Consider the following 20,000-nt stretch of genomic DNA (forward strand, 5'->3'; position numbering starts at 1 on the left):
AAGACCAAACTACAGTAGACCAACCCCGACCACACCAAGAGAGGGTCCACACCAACAGAGGGTCCTCACCAAGAGAGGGTCAAACAGGAAGTCGTCGCATTGCCAGAATGTTCCCCGCAAGATGTGTTCCTAGGTGGGATGCATCCTGAACCATCACTCACCGCTGCCAGAAACTAGACGTTGTGTCTAACCCTAACCCTAGACGTTGTGTTGAGGGTTAGGGTTGAGGGTTAGGGTTGAGGGTTAGGGTTGAGGGTTAGACGTTGTGTTGAGGGTTAGGGTTGAGGGTTAGGGTTGAGGGTTAGGGTTGAGGGTTAGACGTTGTGTTGAGGCTTGAGGAGAGCCTTCTGGAGACCTTGAGCCCCGAGCTGCAGTGGTCTCGCTTTGTTGTCAGAGTTGATCATGACACACAGACCACTGTTTTCATCATGGCTCCAATTTATTTATTTATTTTATTTAAATGTATTCATCTGAATTATCCCCCATATTTACAACAGTATCTTGTTCCTTTTACATCAAACTACCGATCTAGGCACTCCTCTCAGTTCCATTTCACTACACCTTACGTTAAGAAAACAATGGACCTATCGCTAAGCCACGCTTAGCCCTTTGATAACTCATTCAATTACTTACAATGACGGGAGAATTTCTGATTTCTGATTTACCACAGCAAGTAATAGACATGTTTTTTTTTAAAGATGACAAGAATATTTAGTCTAGAAGCTTTTCACCATCATAAAGCCTTTTAAAAAAGCCTTTAAATTAGCGAGTTGTTTGTCCAAGTTTTCTGCCTGTCGTGACTTTTGCTGTGATACGATTGGACAATTTCTATTCTGGAGGCGTGGCTTAGCGATAGGTCCATTGGCAAAAGAGCCTTTAACTTTAAAGCCCCAGCTAACTAGAATAATGTACCAGTTAACAACAGATCTATCACATCTTCTGGTAGTTCTAATCATGCACTGTCTTCTTACTGTTTGACTGACTGTTCTTGTTACCTCTGAAGTTTTATTTATACTTAATATATTACAGTATATTCAGCGCTATTAAGTATATTGTAGAATGTAGTATGTATATTATAGTATGTAGATCCACCTTCCCTTATTTTATTAGCCATTTTGGCCTTGTTATGGTTGTAATGTTTTCAATGTTTACACTTAGTAATGTATGTTGTTGTTGTTGTTGTTGTTGTTTGTCTCTTGTCTGTCTGTATTTTGTCATAATTGTGCCCGTATTATTTCTGGTTATGATGTTATAATATATTATGTTAGGACCCTCTCTAAAATGAAATGATACATCTCAATATAATAGATATAAAGACATTTATACAATGGATAGATCCGGTCCATTGTCTCTATTGGTCAGTTTGGTCCATTGTCTCTATTGGTCAGTTTGGTTTTGATTGATTGATTGAAAACTTTATTAGAAGATTTGCAGAAGTAGGTACATGAAAGTACATATTACATACAAGGTCAACTAACAGGATAAAAACCCAAGAAAGCCACTGGCTTATTTCAATTGGGGTCCTTGATTCTCAATTCATCGTGGTCCATTGTCTCTATAGGTCAGTTTGCGTTCAGCTGTGCTGATATCCATGACATACGCACGGCTAAATGGAATGTTGACACATCTTTTCATATTACTCCGCGTTTGTTTATATTACCGTTATTGAAGTTACATTATTACCGTTGCTTAGCAACCAATAAGCAACCAATAAACAACTGTTCAGCGGATGAATACACTTGCAATAAAACATATTTACATTAAAATACATTAATTACAAGTTTGTCTTGTCTTTATTTTGTGAAATATAGATACATGTGGTAACCGTTGTATAAAAGCGTTATGGAACGAGAAGCCGTGGTATATCGTGGATATTGGCACAGCCAGGGGGTGTATATATAACGGCACTCTGCACTAGCGGTCGTTGTGTGTAAAAACCAGCTTCCCGTTGTAAAGACTATGGTAATTTGACCCCCGAGGCGGCTCTTATAGTAGATAAAAAAAGGCACTGTGGGAAGTGCAACAAAGAGACGACAGACGTAGGTTGGAGTCGAGGATGTTTACTTCACTCACTTCTGCTACATGCTAACATACACTCTCAGTGACAACCACAATAACTTCCCCCGGAACCGGAAACCCTTGCCCCTTTAACCCCCACTCTTAAAGGTACAAACCCTTCTTGGTGAATGTCTCTTAATGTGAATCACCACACAGGCCGCCCCAGAATTCACCAACCCAGAAGGTACAAAAACCCAAGATAACCATTAAAAGTCCAACTGAACAGGCAATCCATGAACAGTACTACAGTTAACGTGGCGGGGGGCGGATCAAGCGGCCGAAACGGCTGCGCTTTGCAGGAGGGGGATTAAGGGTGAGAACTGGAACTGGAGCTGGAACTGGGACAGAGGTTGGGGTAGGGACAGAGGTTGGGACAGGGACAGAGGTTGGGACAGGGACAGAGGTTGGGACAGGGACAGAGGTTGGGACAGGGACAGAGGTTGGGGCAGGGACAGAGGTTGGGGTAGGGGGCCGCCCCCGCCGCGGGGGTAGGGCCAACTGAACTGGCTCGTCAATGTTCAAGTGAGCAGGCTTGAGACGGTCTATAGCGACCCGCTCTGACCTGCCCCCCATGTCCACCACAAAGTGCTTAGCGCCCGCCTCCAGGACACGGAAGGGCCCGTCGTAGGGGGGCCGCAGTGGAGCCCGATGGCTGTCGTGTCGGATGAAAACGTACTTAGCCAATGGCAGGTCCCTGGGGACGTAGGACTGGGGGAGGCAGTGACGTGATGTCGGAATGGGGACGAGGTCATTCACAATGCCCCGGAACACAGTTCTATGAGAGGCGGCCGACCAGGGAGCTGCAGCCTCTGGAAAAAACTCCCCAGGAACCCGCAGTGGCTGGCCATACACCAGCTCGGCGGACGAGGCCTGGAGATCCTCTTTGGGGGCAGAGCGAAGACCGAGCATGACCCACGGGAGGCGGTCCACCCAGCCACTGTCCATCAGGCTGGCCCGAAGAGCGGCCTTCATGTCCCGATGGAACCGCTCACAAAGTCCATTGCCCTGCGGGTGGTACGCCGTAGTGCGGTGGATCTTCACCCCCAGGTGCTCAGCAACCGTAGTCCAGAGCTCCGAGGTGAACTGGGGGCCCCTGTCGCTCGTGATGTCACCTGGTGTGCCAAAGCGGGCCACCCAGCACCCAATGAACGCCCGGGCCACCTCCGCTGCCGTAGTAGAGGCCAGGGGAACAGCTTCTGGCCACCTGGTGGTCCGGTCCACCATGGTGAGGAGGTAGGTATATCCGTGAGACGGGGGCAGGGGGCCTACCAGGTCCACATGCACGTGGTCAAAACGCCTCTCTGGCACCACAAACGGTGCCAAAGGGGCTTTGGTATGGCGGTGCACCTTAGCGCGCTGACATGCCACACACGAGCCAGCCCAGGTTCTAACGTCCCTCCGGAGGCCAGGCCAAACAAACTTAATCCCCACCAATTTAGCCGAGGCTTTCACCCCCGGGTGGGAAAGGCCGTGGATGGTGTTGAAAACCCTGCGCCGCCAGGCAGCCGGCACCATAGGACGTGGTTGGCCGGTGGAGACGTCGCAGAGGAGAGTGGCTTTGGCCGCGTCGAACACCACGTCCTCCAGCTGCAGTGCAGTAGGAGCGACCCGGTAGGCCTGAATGTCAGAGTCTGCGGCTTGGTCCGCCGCCATGGCGGCATAGTCGAGTCCTAAGTGAACAGACCCGACGACCGCCCGTGAGAGGCAGTCGGCGACGAAGTTGTCCTTGCCCGCCAAGTGCTGGATGTCCGTGGTGAACTCGGAGATCGCCGAGAGCTGACGCTGCTGACGCCCAGACCATGGCTCCGAGGTCTTGGCCATGGAGAATGTCAGTGGCTTGTGGTCCACGAAGGCGGTGAACTGGCGGCCCTCTAACAGGAATCTAAAGTGTCTGGTGGCCAGGAAAAGACCCAGCAGTTCCCTGTCAAAGGTGCTGTACTTGCGCTCGTTGTCGCGGAGCTGTTTGCTGAAGAAGGCCAGCGGCTGCCAAGCCCCGTTCACCCACTGCTCGCACACCGCCCCCACTGCATAGTCAGAGGCGTCCGTCGTGAGGGCGACCGGGGCTGTGGGAGACGGGTGCGCCAGTAGAGCAGCGTTAGCCAGCGCGTTCTTAGCAGCCCCGAAAGCCTTGTCCATCTCCGGGGACCAGTCCAACACGTCCTTGGGCCCTTTTCCCCGCAGGGTCTCGTACAAGGGACGCATGAGGTGGGCGGCATGGGGAATAAAACGGTTGTAAAAATTCACCATGCCCAGGAACTCTTGTAGAGACTGTATCGTGCGGGGACGGGGGAAACTGGTGATGGCCTCCACTCTGGCGGGAAGAGGGGCGGCTCCCTGCGGAGCGACATGGTGTCCGAGGAAGGTGATGGATGACTGCCCGAACTGGCACTTGGCTGGGTTTACAATGAGGCCGTGGGCCCTGAGCCGCTCAAACAACTGCCGGAGATGTGTCATGTGCTCCTCCATGGACGCGCTGGCCACCAGAATGTCATCCAGGTAAACAAACATGAATGGCATGTCTCGGAGCACAGAGTCCATCAGGCGCTGAAACGTCTGCGCCGCCCCTTTGAGGCCAAAAGGCATTCGCAGAAACTCGAAAAGTCCAAAGGGTGTGATGACAGCCGTCTTTGGCACATCCTGCGGATGGACCGGCACCTGGTGGTACCCGCGCACCAGGTCCACCTTGGAAAAAATGACGGCCCCCGCCAGGTGGGCAGAGAAGTCCTGTATGTGTGGAACGGGGTACCGGTCGGGGGTTGTGGCGTTATTCAGGCGACGGAAATCGCCGCAGGGGCGCCAACCCCCGTCGGCCTTAGTCACCATATGTAGGGGGGAAGCCCACGGGCTCTTTGAGCGGCGCACGATGCCGAGTCGCTCCATGGTCGAAAACTCCCCTCTGGCGATTGCAAGCTTGGCCGCGTCGAGGCGTCGGGCCCGGGCATAGACTGGGGGGCCCACGGTGGTGATATGGTGCTCTACGCCGTGCTTAGCCACCTCCGCTGAGAACGTGGGTGTAGTGAGGTCAGGGAAACCGGCGAGCAGGCGTTGATATGGATCCCCGGTGGCCAGCGTGTTTGCCAGGCAAAGCGCTCCCGCCCCCCCCAGTGTACAGGGGTACGAAGCAAAAGAGAGGGCATCGATCAGGCGACAGTTCTTAATATCCACCAGCAGGTTAAAAGCACAGAGGAAGTCCGCGCCCAGAAGTGGCGTGGATACAGCAGCCATAACAAAGTCCCAGCCGAAACGGCGCCCGCCAAAACACACTTCCACATACCTGATGCCAAATGTTCGTATGGGTGTGCCATTAGCGGCGTCCATCTGGGGGCCGTGTCCGCCGGCCATGGTGTCCACTGCCTGCGCTGGCAGGATGCTGCGTTGAGCGCCTGAGTCGACCAGCAACCGCCGGCCAGATAAGGAGTCGGCGACGAACAACAGCTTGCAGTCACGGCCGGCGCCCATAGCCGCTAATGAGCGCCGGCCCTGGCGTTTCCCTGTACCCTGAAACTGCATGGCTTGCGACACTGCTTGGCCTTGGACCCAAACCTTGCATGGTAGTAACAGAGCCCGTCGTCGGCTTGGCGGCGGGCCGTCACCGCGGCCGCGGTGTCTGTATAGTCCTCCAGGGGTGGAGGTGGGGTCAAGTGGTCTGGGTGGGGCAGCAGCGCATGGATAAACTGCTGCCGGTTAGCGAGGTACACCCTGTCGGCCTCCGCAGCCAGAGAACGATAATCCTTGGTGGAGGAGAGGGGGGAACTGGCCAGTGCTGTGCGCACAGGCGCCGGGAGCTGCCGCAGGAAAATGTGTGTAAACAAGAACGAGGGATCAGCTGATCCCAGCACAGACAACATTCTCTCCATCAACTCCGACGGTTTGCCGTCGCCGAGGCCATTGAGTGACAGCAGGCGGTCTGCTTTCTCTAATTCTGACAGCTCATAAAGTTTCAGCAGGAATGTCTTCAATGCACCGTACATGCCGACAGCCGGTGGATCCTCTAACAGCATCATCGCGCGTGCCGTTGTCGAGGCATCTAACGCAGACACCACATGGAAATATTTAGTCCCATCCTGCGTTATCCCTCTCAGCCGGAATTGGGCTTCTATGTGGTGAAACCACGGCCGTGGGTTCTGCTGCCAAAAGTCGGGCAGCTTGACGGTTGCAGCGTATATGTTAGCATAGTCCGGTGCGGGCGCTATGGGCAACGCGGCGGCGTTACCGGCGTTCTCGTTGACAGACATCTCGTTCGCTTTCGTCGGGGTCACCAATGTGGGAAGTGCAACAAAGAGACGACAGACGTAGGTTGGAGTCGAGGATGTTTACTTCACTCACTTCTGCTACATGCTAACATACACTCTCAGTGACAACCACAATAACTTCCCCCGGAACCGGAAACCCTTGCCCCTTTAACCCCCACTCTTAAAGGTACAAACCCTTCTTGGTGAATGTCTCTTAATGTGAATCACCACAGCACGACTGTTCTAAAGGAGAGTGGTAGTTCCAAACCATCTGTGCACACATCTTATTTTCTCTCTGGTTCTTCTCTGATCCAAAGCAGATCACTGTAGCAATGACAAATAAAGTCCATTCCATTCCATTGATTGTGGACGTATTGTGGATTGTATCTAACAATAACAATCATGCTGTAGATTAAAACAATGTTGATATTGTTGGGATATACTGATACTGAACATCATACATATAACATCATTTATATACATACTTCCAGCTAACTTACATCTTGTATAGGTTTTACACAAAGGCCTGTAGAATGCTGATATAAATGTAGTTTTTTGTGTGTGTATTAGTTACAGGGCAATTTTAACCCCTCAACCTCTCCGCTTCCACTCACCCACCCACCCACACACACACCCACACACACACACACACACACACACACACACACACACACACACACACACACACACACACACACACCCCCAACGGTTGCTTGCCACAGCTCACAGAGTAAGGAGGCCTATAATGATGCTATAGCTAACAAGTAGTTTAAAGTTACACATAGACATTGAGCCAAACTGACCTGTATAAGCAGGTCAAACAATAAATTGATAGCATTCAATGTTATTTGTCCTCTCCCATTCTGTCCCCCCTCCCTCCCCCTCCTTCTGGCTCTCCCTCATTCTCTCTTGGAAACTGCCCTCTCTCCCTCTCTCTCTCCCTCTCTCTCTCCCTCTCTCGCTCTCTCTCTCTCTTGGAAACTGCCCTCTCTCCTTCTCTCTCTCCCTCTCTCTCTCTGTCTCTCCTCCTCTCTCCCTCTCTCGCTCTCTCTCCCTCATTCTTTCTTGGAATCTGCCCCTGTGAATATTGAGATTGTAGTGATGGGATTACTCAATGCTGAATTCTCTCTCTATCTCTCTCTCTATCTCTCTCTCTGTCTCTCTATCTCTCTCTCTGTCTCTCTATCTGTCTCTGATGAGGTTAAAGGGAGTAAAAATAAATTTAAAAAGGCACGACTGTTCTAAAGGAGAGTGGTAGTTCCAAACCATCTGTGCACACATCTTATTTTCTCTCCGGTTCTTCTCTGATCCAAAGCAGATCACTGTAGCAATGACAAATAAAGTCCATTCCATTCCATTGATTGTGGACGGAGTCCACCTACCTGGTGTAACGTTGTTAGAATGAAATCGGATCCGGTTCTTTTGTCGACTGCCCCAAGAAAGAGGAGAGAAGTTCTCTGTTGCACACTTGGTATATTTATTGAAAATGACACGTAGAGTACAGAGATGCATCAGCTGGACCCCACTCCTGAGGCGGTCTCAGGAGGCAAGGTTGTTCACTTCAGATTTTACATGATATTATATACGTTTAGCCCTTCCCCTTTTGGTCACTATGATGTAACACCTAATGGCCTTGATTATAATGGTCTAAAACTATGAATTGAGTGTTGTCATGTGTTTGACGTGAGAGCTAAGAAAGGAGTATTCTGCTGCACCTGGCTTGAAGGCCAGACAGAACAGTCCCAGACAGACAGTAACTCCCTAATGCCTTCTAATTGGTCTTGTGTAGGGTACCATACTGATAACGTGCCTATTAAAACAGGAAAACTGATAAGATATCTAACTAACTGGTTCTAGAAGAATTAACAATAAAACCTTAGAAAAATATATATCCTCCTAACAACGTCCAGGTCTAAACGTACCTGGTGTAACGTCCAGGTCTAAACGTGTCGTCGATGACAGACGAACCCCCCCGAGGTGTTCCCATGTCCAGATCCACCTCAGAACAAACGACCTAAACAACACCTGACATCACGGATTTGTCTTTAAAAGGGGCTTCACTTCACAGTTTCAGAAGGACGAAAAGGCTAGCGAGTGAATTGTCTTCAATTCGGGCAGTTACTGTATCTCTTCTGGACGTGGCATGGCTGAGTCTACTAAGGCTGGTTAAAGAGAGGGTTATCTACAATGTTGTCTTCGTGAAGCTCATCTGTATTTGATGTTCGTGCTTGAACCAAACGACTTCACTTAGCATGTTAAGAGCTAGCGTGTTCACTTAGCATGTTAAGAGCTAGCGTGTTCACTTATCATATTAAGAGCTAGCGTGCAGCCACAGGGGAGAGTGTCTATGTTCCCACAGCTTGATGTTCCCACATTTCTAAGTAATCTAACTAGCCCTAACCCTAACCCCTAGTTAGTGCCGGAAATTTAGCAAAGATGCTATATCAGAATATTTCTGAGAGACGCAATGAGATATAATCCAACGGAATTTGAGTTCCATGATATGGAACGTGTTTTCAGACTTAATATTCTGTTTTCTAACAATAACAATCACGCTGTAGATTAAAACAATGTTGATATTGTTGGGATATACTGATACTGAACATCATACATATAACATCATTTATATACTGTACATACTTCCAGCTAACTTACATCTTGTATAGGTTTTACACAAAAACCTGTAGATGACAAATGCGGATATAAATGTACTTTTTTGTGTGTGTATTAGCTACAGGGCAAGTTTAACCCCTCAACCTCTCCGCTCCCACTCACCCACCCACCCACACACACACACACACACACACACACACACACACACACACACACACACACACCCAATGGTTGCTTGCCACAGCTCACAGAGTAAGGAGGCCTATAATGATGCTATAGCTATTCTCTCTTGGAATCTGCCCCTGTGATATTGAGATTGTAGTGATGGGATTACTCAATGCTATCTCTCTCTCTCTCTCTCTCTCTCTCTCTCTCTCTGTCTCTCTATCTCTCTCTCTGTCTCTCTATCTGTCTCTCTGATGAGGTTAAAGTGGAGCTCAGTGTTTTTAAAGGGAGTGCTCTATCAGACTTACAACACAGCAGTGTCAAAATTACAGCAGGGAATAACAGAAGACTCAACCGTTAGGAGAGAATACTACTGTCAAAATAGCTTTCTCCAAGTGCTTCTTCACATTTTATTGAAGTGTTGTTTAAAGTTTAAAAGCAGGAGAACTTTGTCAAGAGGCTTTTGCAAAAGAGGGGCTGGCATCGTGTCAAAAAATGGCTACAAGAGTGCCTCGGCCTGAGGTGCTGTGCAATCTGCACAATGAGAGATACAGGCTCTTCTGTCTGGAGGATCAACAGCTCGTCTGTGTGGTGTGTCAGACGTCAAGGATACATAGAGGTCATCTCTGTGTCCCAGTAGACGAGGCTGCACAGGAACATAAGGTAAACATAAATACAATTATTACAAAAATAATTAGAAATTCTGTGACAGATAGATAGCAGTGTCACTTGATGTTATGCACATGCCGGGTGAAAAGATAAAGGGTTGTTGATAACAATGAATGATAATTTTTAGTTTCTGTTTTATTTTTTAGTGTGATTCATCCTTTTTTGTCTGAAATAAGAAATGTACTTTTGGCAGTGCTGAGAGAATGTGTTTCTATACTATACTATATAAGGGTTATGATAATGATTCCTACAGAACGGTGGTAAACAGATACTGTCAAATGAGTCCAGAAATCTCCCAGTCAGAATCTCAATCAGAATCCAAGGGTCCCGGGCCTCGTTAATGAGGCCAAATGCAGTCGGGAAGAAATTGTTTTTGTGTGGTGAGGTTTTGGTCACGATGGACCGCAGCCTCTGTGTCTACCTCCTCAGTAATGTTTTGTCTCAATCTAGGAGGAACTCCAGACAGCTCTGAACCCCTTACAGGAGAAGCTGAAGGTCTTCAACAAAGTTAAACAAAGCTGTGATGCAACATCAACACACATTACGGTACGTCATGCAACGTGTTGTATTCCGAATCAGAATCAGAATCAGAAGACTTTATTGCCATGACATGACTCAATAATAATAATAATAATAATAATAACAACTTTATTTGTATAGCGCTTTTCCTGAAAACATTGCAGCTCAAAGTGCTTCAATCATTATATAATCTTAATTTAATTATTTTGTCATTTAAAGGCAATATTAAAAAGGTTTTTAGTCTTGACTTGAACATATGTGCTGAGGTTGCATCCCTAATGTAAACTGGCAGTGCATTCCACAATCTGGGTGCATAAAATGAGAATGCAGCCTCACCAGATCTCTTCTTGTACATGTGGTACACAGAGAAAACCAGCGTCAGAAGACCTGAGAGCTCTATTGGGCTGATATGCTAGCAAAAGACCTGAGAGCTCCATTGGGCTGATATGCTAGCAAAAGGTCTTTCAAATATTCTGGTGCTGTGCCAGTGAGAGCTTTATAAACAAGCAGAAGGATCTTGGCAGTATAGAACTTTACCAGCATGGTCCTTGGGAGGTGGAATTTCCTGAGCTGCCTCAGGAAAAACAGTTTTTTCTGGGCCTTTTTTGGCTCTCAGACAGCAATTGTAAATGTATTCAGAGACTGATTGCTGACATCACTAGCATCACTAGCATTGACGACACTCCTCTCATAGGGCTTTCACACCGGCAAAGAACCATGCCGGTTCGCGTTCGTGTTCGGAAACCTCCGAACGTTGGCGCTGTCTGGCGAATGAGGTTTCCGAACACGAACCGGCACGGTTCTTTGCCGGTGTGAAAGCCCTATCAGTGATGTGGTCTTCTCTTGTTCTGCTCAGTATTGGATACTGTAGACATCTAACTGATAGTCATGCATCTGCAACTCAATATCATAAAGAGAGCTGCATACATTTCACCTAAACTTTAAATAATAGTAATAGTAATAATAATAATAATAATAATAATAATAATAATAATAATAATAATAATAATAATAGAAAAGGTAAGGTAAAAAGAGTTAATGTATTATAGTAAAACTGCAGTGATTATAAGATATGTTCCCCTTACTGTCTCCAGAGCCAGGCCCAGCACACAGAGAGACAGATTAAGGAGGGGTTTGAGAAACTTCACCAGTTTCTACGAGAGGAAGAGGAGGCCAGGATAGCTGCACTGAGGGAGGAAGAGGAGCAGAAGAGTCAGATGATGGAGGAGAAGACTGAGGCACTGAGCAGACAGAAATCATCACTTTTAGACACAATCCGAGCCTTAGAGAAGGAGCTGAAAGCTGAAGACATCTCCTTACTCAAGGTAAGGATGCCTTCTCTCAGACAACAATTGTGACTGTATTCAGAGACTGATTGATGACATCACGAGCATTGATGACACTTCTCCTCTGTTCCTCTCCAGAACTTCAAGGCCAGTAAGGAAAGGTAAGTGATCTGTCTCTGGTCTCTCTTCTCTGGGGTTCTGAACCCAAGCCCACAGCAGCACTGACTCCTGAATGTTCTTCCAGAGCCCAGTTCACACGGCCAGACCCAGAGATGGTTTCAGGAGCGCTGATAGACGTGGCCAAACACCTGGGCAACCTGCAGTTCAGCGTCTGGGAGAAGATGAAGGGGATTGTCAAGCACGGTTAGTAGTACTGACGAGAATTGGATTAAGAATAACTATCAAATAGACTATTTGAATATGTTCATAGAAATACAACATTCATAAATGTGTAGCAAGCCCTGATTTGCTTCACACAGTAACAAATGAGATGGACAAGAATATAAAAAGTGCCAAGGTTTATTAACAATACATGAGCCCCATAGTGGGCTGGATAAATAACATTAGGCAGTATCAAAATGTCAGTGCCTGAAAGTTACAAATATTTTACCGGTAGACTCCGGCAAATGAGAATAGTGAATCCAATCCACAAATTATAAGTATTTAGTGATCGTTAAACTGTTGTTTATTATATTGAGTGGGTACTTTAAAACTTCAAGTTGGTGTTATGAAAAAAGCCGAAATCTAGATATTGTTGACACAATAAGTTTCACTTTCACTTTTTGACCCCTTCGAGTGAGCGTGTTGTTGGCAAGTTCACCAGTTCGCTGCCACATTTCTTTATTAATCAAACTAATCCTAAAATATTAGGAATGGGAGAAATGGCGCTCTCTCTCTCCTCTCTCTCTCTCTCTCCTCTCTCTCTCTACTCTCTCCTCGCTCCTCTCTCTCTCTCTCTCTTCCTGTCTCTCTCTCCTCTCTCTCCTCTCTCCTCTCTCTCTCTCTCTCTCTCTTCCTGTCTCTCTCCTCTCTCTCTACTCTCTCCTCGCTCCTCTCTCTCTCTCTCTTCCTGTCTCTCTCTCTCCTCTCTCCTCTCTCCTCTCTCTCCTCTCTCCTCTCTCTCTCTCTCTCTCTCTCTTCCTGTCTCTCTCCTCTCTCTCTACTCTCTCCTCACACCCCATGGCGATTCCCACCTCTAACTGCAGCCACCCGGTGATGAAGTCCTGGAGGGTAAAGCACAACTGCAGATCCTTGAAATAGCTTGCTACCAAGTTCTTGATACTGGAGGGCATGTGGAAAAACTCCATGGCATAGCTGATCAGCTGATGTGGAACTGACCCATAGGCATTGGCGAGGTCGAGCCAGTTGACATGCAGGTCCGTCTTCTCGCGCTTGGCCTTTTGGATCTGTTCCCAGATCATTGCAGAGTGTTTTACACAACCTGGGAAGCCTGGGACTCCTGCCTTCTGGCAGTTGGTGTCGATGTAGCCATTTTCCATCAGGTAGCTTGTCATCCTTTTGGCCAATACAGAGAAGAAGAGCTTCCCTTCCACATTTAACAGGGCGATGCTCCTGAATTGGCCAATGTCTTTGGAGTTCTCTTTCTTGGGGATGAAGACCGCTACTGCTCTTTGCCACTCAGATGGAATACATTGCTTTTTCCAAACAGTTCTCATAAGGTAACATAGCAGCTCTAGCACTTTGGGGCAGTTCTTATAGAGCTTGTAGGGTACTCCATTGGGGCCCGGTGCTGATGAAGACCTTGCCTTCTCCACAACGTGTCGGACTTCGCTGAGCTTGGGGGGCATTTGATGTTGAACTCGGATGTTGGCAGTTTGTCTGACCTGTCTCTGCAGTGCAAGGTTACTTTTGGCCTTTCCCCCCACATCTTGCTTTCCCCTGGTGGATTCGCAGCCCCCGGGATGTGGTCACCTTCTCCCATCCACATCCACATTTCCGCATGATCTTCTTCTCATTGTCCGTTTCCATTGCAGTGGTTACCGTGTGATCTGTCCTCTTAGGCCCATCTTTAAATAAATACTACAGCGCATAATGTGTATAATGCATCTGTGTTTGTTTTGAAGCTCCTGTGATTCTGGACCCCAACACTGCACATCCCTCCCTCTCTCTGTCTGATGAGCTGACCAGTGTGAGACAGAGCGCAGCGCAGCAGCTGCCTGACAACCCAGAACGGTTCATGACGTATGTTAATGTTCTGGGCTCTGAGGGGTTCATCTCAGGAGAGCACAGCTGGGAGGTGGAGGTGGGGGACCTTCCTGGATTGGTCATGGGTGTGGTTAAAGAGTCCAGTTTCACAAAGATACTAGAATCACCAGAGCATGGAACCTGGGCTATAAAACAGAGGGATGGTGAGTATAGAGATGGAGATAATAAGAAAATCACCCTGAAGAGGAGACCCCAGAGGATCAGAGTACAGCTGGACTGCAACAAGGGGGAGGTGTCCTTCTACGACCCTGAAGACATGACACTCATCCACACTTATGAAGACACCTTCACTGAGAGACTGTTCCCCTTCTTCTGTATTGCAAGTGCTGGTGAAGCTAAACACCCTGATCTACAGATCTGCCAATCAGAGGTGATCCTGGCCGTGATGTCATCCTAGTGAGGAGTGTATGAGTCTGTTTGTAATACATGAGGCAAGGCAAGGCAAGTTTATTAGTACAGCATATTTCATACAACAGGGGCAATTCAAAGTGCTTTACATACATTATTTAAAAATACAGCAAGAGGAGCATAAGAAAATAAAAATTACAATGAATAAAAGCAAATATAAGAAGTAAATAGATAAAACATTTATAAAGACAATAGTTAATGGAAAAAAGACATTGATAGAAGTGTTTGTGTTTAATCATAACTGGTGCAAAACATGAAGATTTTTTTAGCTTAGATTTAAACATTTTAAGGGTTTGGGCCTGTTTGATTTCTTCAGGGAGTTTGTTCCAGGAGCATGCAGCAGCGTGACTGAAAGCTGCTGCACTGTGTTTTGTTTTTACTCTTGGAATTATTAGCTGATTAGTCTCAGCTGACCTTAGGGACCTTGCGGGAATATAGGTTGGGAGGAGATCTGTTATGTATTTTGGTCCAAGACCGTTTTGTGACTTGTATGTAATTAGGAGGATTTTGAATTCAATTCTCTGAGAGACTGGTAGCCAGTGCAGGGATCTCAGGATTGGTGTAATGTGTTCAAATTTCTTTGTTTTTGTTAGGACCCTAGCAGCGGCGTTTTGGATGAGCTGCAATTTATGAACAGCTCCTTTAGATAGGCCTGTTATTAGACCATTACAATAATCAAGTCTACTCGAAACAAATGCATGGATGAGTTTTTCAAGGTCTTGCTTGGACATGAAACCTCTCATTCTTGTGATGTTTTTCAGGTGATAGTAGGCTGATTTAGTTATCGAGTTTATGTGGCTGTTGAAGTTTAGATCGGAGTCTAGAATTACACCAAGATTTCTGACCTGTTTTTTAGTTTGAAGAGAGAGAGAATCAAGTTTTGCACTGACTTTCGATCTTTTGTCAGGTGCACCAAATACAATTTTCTCTGTTTTGTCCTTTTTAGTTTAGTTGGAGGAAGTTTTGTGTCATCCAGGCGTTTATTTGCTCAATGCAATTACAGAGATTGTCAATGGGACTATAGTCGTTCGGTGAGAGGGCTATGTAGATTTGAGTGTCATCCGCATAGTTGTGGTAGGCAATTTTGTTCTTTTTTATGATGTGTCCCAATGGAAGCATGTAGAGATTGAATAGAAGGGGGCCAAGGATTGACCCTTGGGGAACCCCACATGTAATTTTAATTTGGTCAGATACAAAGCCACATGAGCCACATGTATGCTCTCTCCTATAATTATGAAATACTGAGATTGACGGTTTGATTTGTATTTTTTAATTTTATGATTGCGTTTTATGATTGTTGACATTTTTAAAATGTTTACGACAATGTTTATTGTTTATTCTGTTTAATGTAAATTAACAGATTATTTTTCTTTTATTGCTGTCTATCAACAAAACTTTGCTGTGGAGTGTGAGCATTATGGTATAAGAATCATGTATGTATATGAAAACATGTAGCTTGTGTGAAGAGAATCACATACAGTTAGGTCCGGAAGTATTTGGACAGTGACACAGTGACCCCTCTCCCATCAGTTGAATCACTGTATCTCAAACGCACCACAAATAGAGCACATAAAATTATCTCTGACCCCTCCCACCCTGCTCACCACCTGTTTCAACTGTTGCCCTCTGGACGGCGCTACCGATCCCTGGCACCAAAACACATCCCGTTTCAAAAACAGTTTTTTCCCCTCTGCCATAAGGACTCTCTCTTGTGGTTATGTGTGTTCATGTCCATGTAATAGTCATGTGCAATGTGTGTATGTTTTTTGACACTGCTGTTTGAGCTGTACCGAAAATAAATTCCACCGACCTAGGTCGTGTGGTCATTAAACTATTCATTCATTCATTCATTTCCATAATTGTGGCTCTGTATGCCACCACAATAGATTTGAAATGAAACAATCGTGATGTAATTGAAGTGCAGACTTTCAGCTTTAATTCAAGGGGTTGAACAAAAATATTGTATGAAACGTTTAGGAATCAAAAGTAATTGGACAAATTAACATAATTATAAATAAAATGTTCATTTTTAATACATTGTCGAGAATCCTTTGCATCCTTCCAATGACTCTAGTGTTATTTGCCCTGTCCCATTCTGTCCCCCCTCCCGCCCGCCTCCTTCTGACTCTCCCTCATTCTCTCTTGGAAACTGCCCTCTCTCTCTCTCTCTCGCTCTGTCTCTCCCTCTCTCTCTCTCTCTCTTCCTCTCTCGCTCTCTCTCCCTCATTCTCTCTTGGAAACTGCCCTCTCTCTCTCTCTCTCGCTCTGTCTCTCTCTCCCTCTCTCGCTCTCTCTCCCTCATTCTCTCTTGGAAACTGCCCTCTCGCTCTGTCTCTCTCTCTCCCTCTCTCCCTCTCTCTCTCTCTCTCCCTCTCTCGCTCTCTCTCGCTCTCTCGCTCTCTCTCCCTCATTCTCTCTTGGAAACTGCCCTCTCTCTCTCTCTCTCACGCGCTCTGTCTCTCTCTCTCCCTCTCTCACTCTCTCTCCCTCATTCTCTCTTGGAAACTGCCCTCTCGCTCTGTCTCTCTCTCTCCCTCTCTCTCTCTCTCTCCCTCTCTCGCTCTCTCTCCCTCTCTCGCTCTCTCTCCCTCATTCTCTCTTGGAAACTGCCCCTGTGATACTGAGATTGTAGTGATGGGATTACTCAATGCTGAACTCTCTCTCTCTCTATCTCTCTCTCTCTCTCTCTCTCTCTCTCTCTCTCTCTCTCTCTCTCTATCTGTCTCTCTGATGAGGTTAAAGTGCAGCTCAGTGTTTTTAAAGGGAGTGCTCTATCAGACTTACAACACCGCAGTGTCAAGATTACAACAGGGAAGAGCAGAAGACTAAACCATTACAAGAGAATACTACCGTCAAAATAGCTTTCTCCAAGTCACATTCTATTCTTATCTTCACATTTTATTGAAGTGTTGTTTAAAGTTTAAAAGCAGGAGAACTTTGTCAAGAGGCTTTTGCAAAAGAGGGGCTGGCATCGTCAAAAATGGGTTCTACACAGTCTCTCTCAGAGGAGTCAGGGCCTGAAATGCTGTGCAGTGTGCACGGTGAGGTACTCAAGCTCTTCTGTCGGGAGGATCAACAGCTCGTCTGTGTGGTGTGTCAGACCGCAAGGATACATAGAGGTCATGACTGTGTCCCAGTAGACGAGGCTGCACAGGAACATAAGGTAAACATAAATACAATTATTTTAAAAAAATGTTTGAAATTAGATAGCAGTGTCACTTGATGTTATGCACATGCCAGGTGAAAAGATAAAGGGTTGTTGATAACAATGAATGATCATTTTTAGTTTCTGTTTTAATTTGACTGTGATTCATCCTTTTTTGTCTGAAATAAGAAATGTACTTTTGGCAGTGCTGAGAGAATGTGTTTCTATACTATACTATATAAGGGTTATGACAATGATTCCTATAGAACTGTGGTAAACAGATACTGTCAAATGAGTCCAGAAATCTCCCAGTCAGAATCTCAATCAGAATCAGAATCAGAATCAGAAACAGATTTATTGCCAAAAATGTACAAGAAGAGTGGAATATGACATGATAATAGTGCAGTGTGACTGTGATGTCAGTAGGGATCAAGCTATCAGTCAGGGTCAGTGGGGGTCAGTAGGGGTCAGTGGGGGTCAGTAGGGGTCAGTAGGGGTCAGTGAGGGTCAGTGGGGGTCAGTAGGGGTCAGTAGGGGTCAGTGGGGGTCAGTGGAGGTCAGTAGGGGTCAGTGGGGGTCAGTGGGGGTCAGTGAGGGTCAATGGGGGTCAGTAGGGGTCAGTAGGGGTCAGTAGGGGTCAGTGAGGGTCAGTGGGGGTCCCGGGCCTCGCTAATGAGGCCAACAGCAGTCGGGAAGAAATTGTTTTTGTGTGGTGAGGTTTTGGTCATGATGGACCGCAGCCTCTGTGTCTACCTCCTCAGTAAAGTTTTGTCTCAATCTAGGAGGAACTCCAGACAGCTCTGAACCCCTTACAGGAGAAGCTGGAGGTCTTTTACAAAGTAAAAAATCCTATGAAAAAAACCTGTGATGAAACATCAGAGCACATTAAGGTACTGTGTACGTCAGGCAACGTGTTGTATTCAGTGATGTGGTCTTCTCTTGTTCTGCTCAGTATTGGATACTGTTGACATCTAACTGATAGTCATGCATTTGCAACTCAATATTGTAAAGAGAGCTGCATACATTTCACCTTAACTTTAAATATTAATAATCATAGAAAAGAGTTAATGTATTATAGTAAAACTACAATGATCAAGATATATTTGCCTTGCTGTCTCCAGAGCCAGGCCTAGCACACAGAGAGACAGATTAAGGAGGGGTTCGAGACATTTCACCAGTTTCTACGAGAGGAAGAGGAGGCCAGGATAGCTGCACTGAGGGAGGAAGAGGAGCAGAAGAGTCAGATGATGAAGGAGAAGACTGAGGCACTGAGCAGACAGATGTCATCCCTTTCAGACACAACCACAGCCTTAGAGAAGGAGCTGAAAGCTGAAGACATCTCCTTCCTGCAGGTAAGGATGCCTTCTCTCAGACAGCAATTGTAACTGTATTCAAAGACTGATTGATGACATCACGAGCATTGATGACACTTCTCCTCTGTTCCTCTCCAGAACTTCAAGGCCAGTAAGAAAAGGTAAGTGATCTGTCTCTGGTCTCTCTTCTCTGGGGTTCTGAACCCAAGCCCACAGCAGCACTGACTCCTGAATGTTCTTCCAGAGCCCAGTTCACACTGCCAGACCCAGAGAAGGTTTCAGGAGCGCTGATAGACGTGGCCAAACACCTGGGCAACCTGCAGTTCAGAGTCTGGGAGAAGATGCAGGGGATTGTCAAGCACGGTTAGTACTGACGACAATTTGTGACACGTTCTCATGCTTTGGTCCTCATATCGCCAACCAATCAAAATGTTCTGCTTTGATTTTGAAATACGGAACTATGTTTAAACGTTGTTAAGAATCACAACACACACTCGCTAGTCGAGCCAAAATACTGCAACGCAATGGATTCGGTGAGTACTCCCCACTGCTACCTAGTTAACTATAGCACTACTTTACAATGTTAGCAGGCTCACAAAACAAGCTGTGTTAGTTGACTAGTGATGTGTCATTGATTTTCAACAACGTGGAAATGTATTCACATTTTCGAAAGAAAATTCAGATCATCAGATCCTGATATGAGGACCAAAATATTAGAACGTGTCCTATCTGGAAGAAGATTTGAATATTTTTACAGTTATACAAGATTCTTAGTGTATACTGGAATAAAGCCCATCAAATAATTAGTAGAATATCTCTGTGTTTGTTTTGAAGCTCCTGTGATTCTGGACCCCAACACTGCACATCCCTCCCTCTCTCTGTCTGATGATCTGACCAGTGTGAGACGTACAGAGCCAAGGCAGCAGCTGCCTGACAACCCAGAACGGTTTATGAAGTATCCAGATGTTGTGGGCTCTGAGGGGTTCATCTCAGGAGAGCACAGCTGGGAGGTGGAGGTGGGGGACCATCCTAGATGGATCATGGGTGTAGTTAAAGAGTCCAGTGACAGAAAGGGGGAGGTACAACCATCACCAAAGTATGGAATCTGGGCTATAAAACAGTGGGATGGTAAGTATACAGACGATAAAAGGCGTAACACCATCACTCTGAAGAGGAGACCCCAGAGGATCAGAGTACAGCTGGACTACAACAAGGGGGAGGTGTCCTTCTACGACCCTGAAGACATGACACTCATCCACACTCATAAACACACCTTCACTGAGAGACTTTTCCCATACTTCTCTATTGCACGTGCTGGTGATGCTAAACACCCTGATCTACAGATCTGCCAATCAGAGATGTCCAG

General features: G+C 46.5%; 1 protein-coding gene across 1 annotated transcript in view; it reads left to right on the forward strand.

Annotated features, from left to right (window-relative positions):
* Window positions 1–9,563: 9,563 nt before the first annotated feature.
* Window positions 9,564–20,000, forward strand: part of LOC308150852 (E3 ubiquitin-protein ligase TRIM39-like) — a gene marked incomplete at both ends in the record, with an annotated part of 14,313 nt that continues 3,876 nt past the window's right edge. Inside the window, 7 exons of the mRNA XM_080523641.1 lie at window positions 9,564–9,731; window positions 10,188–10,283; window positions 11,351–11,407; window positions 18,500–18,673; window positions 18,773–18,795; window positions 18,879–18,997; window positions 19,469–20,000. The exon at window positions 19,469–20,000 is cut by the window's right edge and continues 26 nt beyond it. Coding sequence (XP_080379767.1) covers window positions 9,564–9,731; window positions 10,188–10,283; window positions 11,351–11,407; window positions 18,500–18,673; window positions 18,773–18,795; window positions 18,879–18,997; window positions 19,469–20,000 — 1,169 coding nt within the window. The remainder of the gene's footprint in view (window positions 9,732–10,187; window positions 10,284–11,350; window positions 11,408–18,499; window positions 18,674–18,772; window positions 18,796–18,878; window positions 18,998–19,468) is intronic.

Source organism: Nansenia antarctica, assembly GCF_963989245.1.
Source record: "Nansenia antarctica genome assembly, chromosome: 2".
NCBI lineage: Eukaryota > Metazoa > Chordata > Actinopteri > Argentiniformes > Microstomatidae > Nansenia > Nansenia antarctica.